This window comes from Thunnus thynnus, chromosome 10 (assembly GCF_963924715.1).
Source record: "Thunnus thynnus chromosome 10, fThuThy2.1, whole genome shotgun sequence".
Classification (NCBI taxonomy): domain Eukaryota; kingdom Metazoa; phylum Chordata; class Actinopteri; order Scombriformes; family Scombridae; genus Thunnus; species Thunnus thynnus.
In genome coordinates this window covers 13,782,425-13,794,737 of record NC_089526.1, presented here as the reverse complement: position 1 = coordinate 13,794,737, position 12,313 = coordinate 13,782,425, and the positions used below count along the sequence as shown (strand labels likewise).

Below are 12,313 nucleotides of genomic sequence, written 5' to 3'. Positions count from 1 at the left end.
GTTTCAACCTCTGCTCGCTCGAGCACAGGCAGGCCAGGATAGAGAGAAAAGAGAGAGACTTTGGCTTACTATTTAAAGATCAATGATGCATTATCCTTACTTTAACCTCTCTTGATGAAAACTTGCATTATTTTATCTTTTGAAAAATCATATCAAAGTTTGTCCCAATGCTAACTCATTGTTTTATTTTAATGTAATCATCTCTTTAATTCTGTGACTTCATTGTGTTCACTATTTTAGACATATTTTTTTTTTTACATATAATCTATTTATTCATCTTTCATTCATCACTATATGCCTCATTTGACACTGGGGCAGTGTCATAGCAACGACTGTATTTAATTGAAGACTGAAATAGAGAAAAGGAGAGGAATAGAAGATAAATAAAGATGGAAAAATGTGAGCATCCCTCCCAGAGCGACACTGGACATTAAAGTCTTTATTTAAGTGACTCTCATCAGCCATATCTCTGTACAGTACAACAGAGAAAAGAAGAGTAGATTGCGTTTAGACCATACGGCCCATAATGTGTGTCTGACCTCTTGGCCTTGTTTTGAATAAATGGGGTGTGGGGTGGCAGTGGGGGGTGCGGGCATTAAATGACAAATCGGTCAGACGCAAACAACTGTTTTGTACACGGATGAACAATAAAGACCTGAATCTTGATCCTCATCCCTTTCCATTTACTCTCAGTTTGTCATTACACTTAAAAATGATGTTAAACACCCTTCAGAAAGGGCCATAAACTGTGTAGATATCTAATAAATGGTTTGGGCCACAAATAGTAGGACAGACGGTGCAAGGAAGTGCAACATTAGAGATGAGTGATCCTGTCAACTACTCACATAACACAACCCTCAGTTATAGTGACAACAGGATGCTCTGATTTCAGTTTTGTAACTATGCTGGTAGGCCTTACATAATTTCTGCTAATCATATAAAATATGGAAAGATGACATCACATGGCTGGTAGACTGCATGCTTTTCTGTGTAATTATAACAGTAGACGGTCATAGTGCTTAGTGTGAGGATATCTAAGATGCATTATACAGACATAACACCTACTTAAGAGTAGATTAATGCACACTTTTAGGGTGCTGCACGGTTTCAGCGTGTGAGGGAAAGAAAAGGTTAAAACCAAGGCTCCATTAGACAGGCTTGCCGACCCAATTCTGTGGCGGCGGGGGATTATAACACAGGGGGGGGAGTGAGAGTGTTAATATGGGCCATAAACAGTACTTGACTCGGTACCTAATGCACGAGACGAAGCAGAGGAGGGGGCTGAAAGGGAGGCACTGGTTGTAATGGGAAGGATAAGATGGAAGCGGGTGGTCAAGAGTGTCACTCCGCTGGACGTGAATGATTAAATGATCTCTCTCGCTGGATTACTATTCCATATTCTAAATGGGAGATTTTTTAAGCTTCATAAACAAATGCACTCATTTATGAGGGATTAACAGTAATCTCTCTATTTCTATCCTTTTCTTCCCCCCTGCGCACCTCTCTCACTGTTCCCTCCTCTCCCACTTACTGCCTTCTAACTGTAGTTTCTGACGCACTACCCTAATGTAACTAATCGCATATCTTATCACATGCTCCTACTCTTAACAGACAGGAACAGACTGAGAGAGGTATATAGGCTTTTATTTCTTATTTTTAATCAGCAGGCAGCCACAGAGAGTGTGAGGTAATCGTTCAATAGATTACACAGCCTCGCTTTCACTTTTCTGCTCCCTTTTGTCCTCTCTCTCTCTCTCTCTCTCTCGCTCTAATGCTCTTTCTGTTCCTCACTCGTGTGCATTTGAAATACAGTATTCATGCAACATTGGTAGGGAGTCACATTTATTTCTTCTTTTATTCTCTTCATATTCAAAGGGAATGAAATCGCTCTTTTTGAACTGTCAATAAGGCACACGGCACACACAGATTGACCTGGAGAATGGAAAGGACAATGTTTCCTTCACTTATGTTCATCATATACAGTATAAATACAGTATATACACATGCAAGACGTTTTACAAAAAGTTAAGGCAGCAAGATAATGAGTCTGAATAACTGGAAAGATGTAAAAACACAGAGGAGTTGATGAGTGGTGTAATGAGCAGGTAGTTTGGTCCTGTTCCACTAGAGTGGATGCAGATGAATATGTGGTTGAGTCTGTTAGGTTTGGTCTGGCTCTCACAGCTCATCTTTGCCGCCCGTCACCCTGCCTCTCCCTTTGCTCCTCTCCGTTGCTTGGCTCCGAGCGTTGGCGGTGTTGTCTGCCTTCTCCTCGTCCTCTTTCACCACACTCTGTCCATCCGCAGCCCACATGGCTTCCGCCTCCTCTCGCTCCTGGAGGAGAAAGACAGAAGTACAGAATTAATAGATGGGAAAATACTGACTTACATTAAAAGTTTGGGAGAAACTGATTACGTGTATTCCTGTCAATTTATATCCTTGAATTATGAAACCAGTAATCTCTCCTCTATTACAGTGGGACTATATAGCTTCTGCTGAACAGGGGCATCAAGGAACAATTGGGAGATATTAATCTATATTTACATGTTTTTTCTTCTTTTGTCTTCTTGTTTGAACTTTATCCTAACTTAACCTTAATTTTGTCTTCCTTTTGTTTGTTATGATGCCTCCTGAGCATCCTGCTTTTGCTTTGTCTGTCAAAGCTCTTTGTAAACTCTGTTTTTAAAGGTGCTGTATCAATAAAGTTATTATTAATAAAATGTTGTAAGCATCGTACCTATGCTTTTCTAATATTAGCAAACATAAGCTAGTGGTGATACCAGACCAAGTAAGGCTGTAGCAGCAAAACCAAAACATACTGAAGTAATCCTGTGAATTCAACATTTCATTTTTAAGAAGCAGGATGTGTTGTTTCTTCCTTTAAAGGTTGTGTAATCTCACTGTGAAGATAGGTTAGACAGACAAACCCGCTGCTAAAAGTTAGCCAACACTGAATTGGGTAAGCCACTGTAATGTAAGTATTAAAGATTATTATCTTTTCTTAAAGGACGGTGAGGTTGCAGATTGCAACCAAATGAATACCTCTCCCCCTCCAAATGTGTGGGAGAAACTATGGTGGCCGCGAAACTCATGAAAGTCCCTCTCTAGAGCCAGTGCTTGGTCTGTCTGTTTTAGGCTACTATAGAAACTTGGTGGTGTAACATGGCGGCCTCCGTGGAAGAGGACCTGCTCCCAATATAGATATAAAGGGCTCATTCTAAAGTCACGAAAACACAACGATTCTTATTTTCATGGGATTATACATTAATTAGAAAATACTTATGATTATTATAATCCATTTCTGCCAAGTCTGTTCTGCTATATGCCACGAAATTCTACACACTGCACCTTAAACTAATGAACAGCCACTCTTCAGAGGACTTTCTGGTATTTATGTTATTTTCCAAATGAGGACACTGCAATTTGTGCTACAAACTGATTGATGGCATACATTTATAACAAATTATGATACTTGAACATCCTTATGGCTACTGAATGACTCATTTTTTTTCCAAGCAGATATGTGATCAACCCAAAGGACACTGCCATGGTTTGATCACAGACCGGGCATTGTGAATCACAAAACATGAAGACAACCACCAGATTTGCATTGTACTCTGTCTCCGGCTGATCTTGTTACCCAGCACTGACATCACAACACCAACAACCACATGGCTGCAGGCAAAAGGTCAGATCTGAGGAGGAAGTCAGAGAGGCGTGCCATCATAACGCTCACCATGTCCCTGTACAGCTTCTCCTTGGTGAACCACAGGGCCAGAGCGCACCTCCGACCTTTTGTCACTGCAGTAACACCATGAGGGTTAATTGGACCTGAGGAGAAGCCTGCTAGTCGACCACAGCTGGGTTTTACTCGGGCCTGTAGGGAAAGGTCAAAAATTCACCAGGTCAAGCAAATACACTTAAAAAAATCATGAAATGAAGTGAAGTCAAAGTTTTAAAAAATCACTTACTGTTACTGTTTTGGCATCCCTGTTAGTGAAGAACAACTCTCCACCATCAAAGTTGTCATTCAGGTAGAGAATGGCACTATGGACAGAAATGCAATTTCAATTTAGTATTTGTTTGAAACAAATAAAATTGCCATAAAACATGATAATGATAATGAAGATATAAAGATAAAATCATTTTGTGTACCTGAGGTCTCTGTGTATAAAGGCTGGTGGTTCCTTCCAACACTGCTTGGTCTCCGGCTCAAGGAGACAGTTGTCAACATGGACAGGGTGAGACAGGTCCAGCCGGCCTTCCTGGTCCCCTGAGGGCACAGAAAATCAAACAGACAACTTCACTTCACAACTTAAGTTCACAATATCAAAGTCAGAACTCTGTGAAACCTTGTAAATCCACATGGGAATAAAGTCTAACAGTGTTCTCCCCTAAGCTTACTGTTAGTGTTACCTGCGATTGCACTGCGGCAGACCAGGTGTGTAAAAGAGACAAAGAGTCCTGAGGGGCTCCTGAAGTAGGAATGAAGCAGGATCCTCACTCTCTCGCCCAGCTCATGTAACAGCCTAGCGTCTGATTGGTTCACCAGGCCATCATGAGACAACTGCAAAAGAAAAAACAGAGAGGATCAACAAATTTCAACTTTATCTTCATGAAAATACAACTTAAAAATGTGTGATATATCTGCCTGCATTATCCCCTGTTCACCCACCTTTAAAGCCCTGAGGACGGTCAGCCCCTCAAACGTCTCATGAGGTGTGTGCGGAGACCGTCGTCCCCGGTAACCATCTCCAGCAGATGCTGCAGCCTATCAGAAACAAGAGGTGTCATGCGGTAAATAAATGGGAGGTGAGTGTGTGGTGGTGTATCTGGGAAAGCCTCACTATTTAACAATCTCAACTTACTGTTGCTAACTGCAGTATTCTGTCACACTCCTTCTCGGTCATGACTCCGTCGAGTACAACGCGATTGGTCCCATTCAGAACCTCGTCGTCCATGGTGATGGTCACACCCACCTGACGGATCGGACCACCTGGAGAAAAGATGAATAGGAAAGGGTGGGTAAAATCTAAGCTGCTACAAACTGAAACAAGTAGGTGGAAGGATTGTCTTACCTGCAAAAAACCCACTGTCATCCACTTCCTCCTGCTGCTCGCCCTCTTTCATTTTCTCATTCATTTTCTCTTTCTCAGCTCTGGAGGAACACAAAAGACCCTGAGTTGACATATCATTAACTTTTACTAAAGCTAACGTTACTGAATGACTTCTCTTCTGGTCGGTCTTACCTCCAGACCTCCCTGAGTGATTCAGGTACAACATCTTCCGGAGTCCAAAGATCCTACACAGAAAACAATTATTAGTTTTACAGTTGTTCCACTTGTGCATCACAGTAGTATATATATTTGGCATCAGTACTTACTGGGTCGATGAAACTGAAATCTAAGCTCTCCATACCAAAATAGAGTAGCTTCTTCTCCTGTAAAGACCGATTAACATATTTGGCAATCTCCTGTAGGATAAAAATACAGAAACATGTAGTCAGGATGAACAAAAGTAGGAAAAAAAGCATTGAAAAGTTGAAAGTCTGCAAGTGAATAAATTAAAGGTCATTATTACAAACACAGTGGTGAATGGTACCTGAGCAGGCGGTGTGCTTTGTGACTCTGTGTCTCCTCCTAGTGTCTCGTAGTAGAGCTGCAGGTTGTCTATGGAGTCCTTGTCAGAGGGATAAAACAGGAGGAGAGAGCGAAGCGTCTGCACTGCTCCTCTAATATCTCCAGCTGTGGGGAAGCAGGAATGCAAAATGAGGCGGCATTAAACGTCAACCGGTATCGACCTCACAGGGTCTCATTCAGAGTGTTAATTATAAAACTGATTGTTTACACCGTGTGCTCTAAATGGACAATACACCAGAAATATTATATACATAAAGATACAGAGAACACAGCTATCATAAATTAAATAAACAAGAAATAATGACAATATAAATCATATCACTGAGGATGGTGCAGTTCCATCAATAAGTACGATTAAGAACATTGTTTAGAAGAAGGATTTATAATCTATTTCCTCATTCAAAGCTGGATACACTGATGAATCAAATTTAAAAATCCAATCAGTTTCCCTCTGCAGCAGTTTTTTTAGACAGTCACCCCCTCTGATAGACTGTTCAACATATTCTATTCATTCTGCTCTAAAGAAACTGTTGCTGCAGACATAATGTTCAGTAAAGTGTTGTAACACAGTCTTTCAGAGGTCTCTTGGTGCCTTTGATGTGTAATTTACAGGGACAAGTGAGGCGATACGCTGCCTATGCAGTGTTACAGTTGATGAATTGTTTGTTTTTGTATATTTTACCTGTCTTTAAATATGAGAAATCCTTCCTCTGCAGAATGTTCAGGCAGTGTTATGTGCCCATGGGTCTTTTTACCATTCCTTTTCACTTTTTAGGCGGTGCATTACTATGAATCAGCTTGTCTCTAATAGCAGGTGTACGCCTGTAGGACATTTTGGGAGGTTCAGAAAAGACTTCCCTAAACACAAGGTAACTCCTGAGAATATCCCAATTTAATTTTATAATAACGCATCACAACATCTGTTTCAGACCTTTTGTTGGGATGTTTTTCAGTTTTCTGGAGCAGCTGACTGAGCAGCTTGTTTGGAGTCCCAAAGACCACATCTTACTTGTAAAATCTAACATGTTGTGTTGTATGTTGAGACTGTCTATCAAAATCTATCTCCAAATCATAGAGCCTTCTGACCATTTGGAACTGACTGTATGGTGTATTATTTCTTAAACAAGATGAAATAGAATGATGAAAAGAATCACAACGTAATAAAGTATAATATAAAGTGAAGTGTACATTGTTATTGTTTCCTTTATAATAAATTGTCAAATCTAAGAAACAAACTAGTTCTTTGGAACATTCCAGTGATAATTTAACATTGCTATTTCTAACATTAAGAAGGCTGTAAAATTCATCCAGCTCATCTAGATTATCTGAAAAGAAAAAGAAAAAAAAAGAATCTAATATAAAAGCTTTTAATGTTACTCTCCTTGCTCTTCTTAGGAGTGGCTGAAAAATGTTTTCTTTTCTGTGACAAGTGTCTTCATCTTCAAGAGCACTTCAAGGTTCTTACTGCATGTGAAACACAGTGTGCACTTGGCCTATTCATTTCTCTTTGTGTATAAGGAGAAGTGGCACTTAAGGATTCAAGAGTGAATGTGGTGCGATCATGAAGCAGAGACAATTTGGAGGAAGATTGGCATATTAGGGTTAGGGCCACTAGGGCACTGATGCATGCAATGTTTCATTAAAAATGAAATGATCTTCAGTTTGACCTCCAAATACCAACCTTTAAACTGCACAATGTGCAGATGCTCCAGCTGTGTGGGCAGGAAATCCTCTTGGGCTGAAATCCTTCCGGGACGTGTGGCTACCTGAGTAACACAGGACTGCTGGCACGAGAGCAGCGAGAGAGAAAGAGCTAGATGGAAAAGAAAAAATAGTTTCTTTCTCTTTCTGTCTGGTTCAAAGCAAAAGAGTAAAGCTTTGTTTTTTTCTTACCCGCAGCTCTCTCGAACACGCCGTCAACACTGTCCACTCCCCTGTCCTCTGGCAGCCGTTGGGAGGCCACCACACACTGCACCCTGCACTCCTCTGTCTGCCGCAGTGTTTCATTCACACATGCTTTCCATTTCTCTGCTGCTTGTGGCCAGTCAGAGGAGGCCTCATACTGCAGTGCAGAATCATACAGGACCTGCATTTGGTGACAAGTAAAGACAGAATAATAGATCAATAATAGATTCAAAATGCAGATGCTGCTAGACTGGCTTGTGTTAAGAGAAGATAAAAGTAGAAACATAGACTTTTTTCAGACATTTTAATCCATGAGTGCATGCAATTACATGGGCCATTTAAGCCTATTTCAGACAAGCCTAACCATGTTGTAACAAGAGTGTCTAAATAGACAAAATCAGCTCAGGTAGAGGTCTTCAATGAGTAAAACCAGGTTTGGATTACACGGTTGAATCACAGAAAGTGGAAAGTGAGAGAGACAGGAATTCAGTCCCTCAGGCCATAGCTGGCTTCTCTCAGTTATATCTCCAAAATATTTCTCTTTGTATCCATTTAGTTAACTTCAGAGTGTGTGCTTACATAAAACTTTTTATTTATTGGGCCTCAAGTTCAAGTTCAGGTTCAAGTTTATTGTCATTCCTGTCTTTACAGGTTATGCAAAAAGCAGGAATGAAATATAGTGCCTCCAGGGCCATAGTGCAATACATAAAAACAATAAATTAAAACAAAGCAATAAAAACAAGCATAGGACAATAGAGCATAAAAACTAAATTAAAGTAAATTAAAACCAAGCAATACAAACCAGCTTAGAACAACAGGAGCAACAAACTTAGAAACTACACTTAAGATTTATGTGTAGAAACATCAAAGTGTCTGAGTGCTTGAGAACTGCGGTACTTATGTGCTCCTGAACTGTCCAACCCGCAGTCAGGTGGGACAGTTCAGGAGATAAACAGGCTGTGGAAAAAAGCTGTTTTTGAACTTGGTGGTTCTGGACTTGATGCTCAGCCAGTGGCTCGGATAGACCTTGAAAGGGGTGAGAGGAGTCCTTCATGATGCTGCAGGCTTTTCTGTTACACCTTTCTGTGTAAATGTCATTGATGGTAGGGAAACTGGTCCCAGTGATGTGCTGGGCCATCTACACAACCCGCTGCAGGGCCTTCCTGTCTGCAGCTGAACAGTTCTCATGCCAAACAGTAATGCAGAAAGTCAGTATGGACTCTGTGGTACATCTGTAGACCCTGGAGAGGATGAATGTGGACAGACCAGCTCTCTTTAGCCTTCTTAGGAAGTACAGGCATTGACGAGCCTTCTTTGCTGAGGAGGAGGTGTTCTGACTCCAAGAAAGATTGTCTGTGATGTGCAGGGAGAACTTAAGAACTTAAAACTGTTTACTATCTCCATAGTCTGACCATCGACCTGTAGAAGGAAGTGAGTTGCTCCAGCCCTCCTGAAGTCGACAATCACCTCCTACATCTTGTCGACATTCAGAGAGAGGTTGTTGCCTCTGCACCAGATCTCAAACTGTCTCACCTCGTCCCTGTAGGTGGATTTGTTGTTGTTGGTGATGAGCCCCACGACACCATGCAGTCGTGGGTCAGCAGTGTGTAAAGTAGTGGGATTAGCACACAGCCTTGGGGGGCTCTAGTGTTTCAGGTGTGGATTCTGGCTGTCTGTGTCCAGTTCCTCAGAAAGTCTAAAATCCATTTGCACATTGAGGTGCTCAGTCCAAGAGAGCTCAGCTTATTAGTCAAAGTCTAGGGAATGATGGTATTAAATGCTGAGCTAAAGTCAATGAACGGCAAACAGGCAACAGAGAATTGTCCCAACCCTCCTAAAGATGTTGACCTAATAAATCAGACCTGTTTATCCCATAAAACCTGGATGAGTTTATAAAATTCTAAATCCACAGAAAGTGATCAACTGAATTTTTAATATCAAATATTAAACTGTAAAATACTCTGTCCATGAAAAGCAGGACCATAAGATACTGTGTCTCTGTTCTCCCTTAAGAATTATTTGGTATTTGAATGGCAAACCAGTGCAGTTTATTGACAGTCCATTATAGAGCTGCAACAATTATCGTTAGAAGATTAAAATGACGGCAATGATTTTGATAATCAAATAATCGTTTTAAGCTACTTCTAAGCAAAAATGGCAAAAATTCACTGGTTTTAGCTTCACAAATGTGAATATTTTCTGGTTTTTCATAATTCTTCTATGATAATAAATCAATTATCTTTGGTTTTTGGACCATGGTTGGACAAAACAAGACATTTAGAAAAGCTCTGGGAACTTGTGATGGACATTTTTCACAATTTGCTGACATTTTACAGGCCACATGAATAATCAATTAATTGAGTAAATAATTGGTGGATTAATCGATAATGAAAATAATTGTTGGTTGCTGTCCTATTATCATTATATGATTTCTGGGCTTGGAAGTTTAAGCATTGCAGTTACCTATCGTGGCCAAAATTACATGCTGATACAAAACTACCTTCTTATTTTCAAACCCATCACCCCCACTCCGCCCCTCCTCACCCAGTGTTTCTCATTCTCAAGCTCTCTGTCCTGGAAGTCTTCCTCTGCCACTCCTTTCATCCTTCTATACTTCTCGATGTTGTTCCTCATTTCCAGGTGACTGGGGTTGGCCACAAAGTAGGTCTGAGCCGCTGATGCCGCCTTCTGCAACTTCTCCAACTGATGTGGAGAAAGAGGAGAACATGTTATTTTAAATATGATAATACTGATGATAAATTATCATCAGTAGTATGCCATAAACCTTCATGACTACCTTAAGAACAGCTTACCTTGTAGTATGTGACCTGCAGAAAGTTGTAGGGGTTGCGAGTGCTGAACTCATACTCTATGTCTGTAGAGACAGGAAGCTGTCCTGCAGGGGTGACAGAGCGTCCAATACAGAACCTCAAACACTCAGCCTTCTGCTGCACCCAATCCAAGGCCCAGAGGTCCCACAGACTCCCCTCTTGAGTGTCTGACAAAACAGAAAAGATGCTTCATTATAGGGAGGCACATATACCATCATACAAACAGTTCATCCAGTAGGTCATTTATGCAAAACATTTCACTGTTCAGTTGTTGTAAATGGTAATAATAAATGCAAAAACTATATAAATGTATCACTCTAGTACACACCTGTGTTATCCTATTGCTTTACAATTTAGTAATTCTTAATTCTTCTTATTAAAAATCTTAAAACTAGATTTTGACATTAGGCTCCTCAACTAGACAGAGCCACAAGGTTAGCTAATAACGCAGGAACCACCTTAGCTGATATAGCTTTTCTTGTGGTGCAAATTCTCTAACAACTTTGCAATTAAATTACCAAAACTCAATTGACAGGCAGTGAACCTACAGCTCTGGGGCCCCTGGAGATCTGGGGCCCCAGGGTAGTTGCAGGCATAGGTTAGTAATCTAGTTTTAACTTGATAATCCCGAATTAACATCTGGATTACTGCTAGGCCCAAACATTTGGATAGCTACAAGCAAAAAGTAAAATTTTCAAGTGTTTTTTGAATATATAAATACATAAAATTTATGTATACATTGCATAAGCTATGGCAAAGTAATGTATGAACCTACACACTTACTTAAAATGTTACCAACTATGTGTGCATTTTCTATACAGTATATTGTATTATTTAAAAACAAATTTAACTTGATTTATTCATATAGATGAACAAATTGCTAATAAATAACAGCTGAACACGTTTATTATAATAAATCCGGTACACCACTCACTAAGTCCACTTCAACACTATACACCACAAAGACACACACACGCTCGCTCGCGCGCGCGCGCGCGCGCACACACACACACACACACACACACACACACAAACACACACACATACACTATTTAAACCTCATATTTTACCCAATTTGTTGAATGCATCTCGTCCTGCTGCCACACATTTATCATGACACTGCCTGCGGATCCTGAACAGTGATTCCTTGGTTACGATGGACTTCTCCAGCAGCTCCGCAGCCTTTCCCCAATCCTCGTTAAAGTATGATCGTACCCCTCTATAATACAAACGATCATACGGCTGCAGCAGTGACAAGACGCTACCGCTACCCTGGTTTGCTGAGGTTAAATTAAATACTGCTAAGATAAAGATATGAAACGCCACGTATACAGTGAAATAGCCGAAGAGCAGCGCCATGGTCAGAGAGACAAGCACTCTCTGGAGGAGACGCAGTTTGCAGAAGAGGAGGGACTAGTTTGGGAAATATTTAGGGAACGAAGGAGTTTGCGGTCCAAAAAAGTTTCCTCCCAATCTTGAAGAAGGGGCAACAGCTCACTACAGCTCGTCGTAATCATTTAGACTGGTTATTAAGTTTGTTTAAATTGAGCTAACAGCTAGATTTAGCATGATTTTGTTTAGGGTATTTGCGCTGGACGTCGTGTTTCACTACACGTTACCATGGTTGCAATACTTCTACGCGGCCGCGAGGTGTTATTTTTTTTTCTCCACCCGTATTGTGGCAAGACCCGCCCCTACTCTGCCTCTGATTGGCTCTGAGCCATAACACACGCCCTATTCCTAAATCTAACCAATCTAATCAACGAAAGCAGCGAGTATTAGCCAATCAGAGGCAGAGTAAGGCGGTTCTTCGCGGAATGCGGGTGGGGGGACCGCTAGAGGAAGACGTTCGTTGAGCTCAACGGACGTTACCGTAAATATACAATATACAATTAAGGGCGGTTGAACCACTATTCATTGTTTGGTAAATAGTTAAAG

The 12,313-nt window shown here is 40.8% G+C and overlaps 1 protein-coding gene across 1 annotated transcript; it reads right to left on the bottom strand.

Annotated features, from left to right (window-relative positions):
* Positions 1-1,711: 1,711 nt before the first annotated feature.
* p3h3 (prolyl 3-hydroxylase 3) lies at positions 1,712-12,020 on the bottom strand. Its single transcript, XM_067601128.1, has 16 exons — positions 11,446-12,020; positions 10,358-10,542; positions 10,089-10,247; positions 7,533-7,725; positions 7,321-7,452; positions 5,602-5,744; positions 5,384-5,473; positions 5,250-5,302; positions 5,079-5,158; positions 4,869-4,996; positions 4,676-4,771; positions 4,417-4,567; positions 4,156-4,273; positions 3,972-4,047; positions 3,737-3,877; positions 1,712-2,334 (listed from the first exon to the last, which is right to left on the bottom strand). The coding sequence occupies exons 1-16, from the start codon at positions 11,732-11,734 to the stop codon at positions 2,179-2,181; spliced, it is 2,190 nt and encodes a 729-aa protein (XP_067457229.1). The 5' UTR covers positions 11,735-12,020; the 3' UTR covers positions 1,712-2,178.
* Positions 12,021-12,313: the final 293 nt, after the last annotated feature.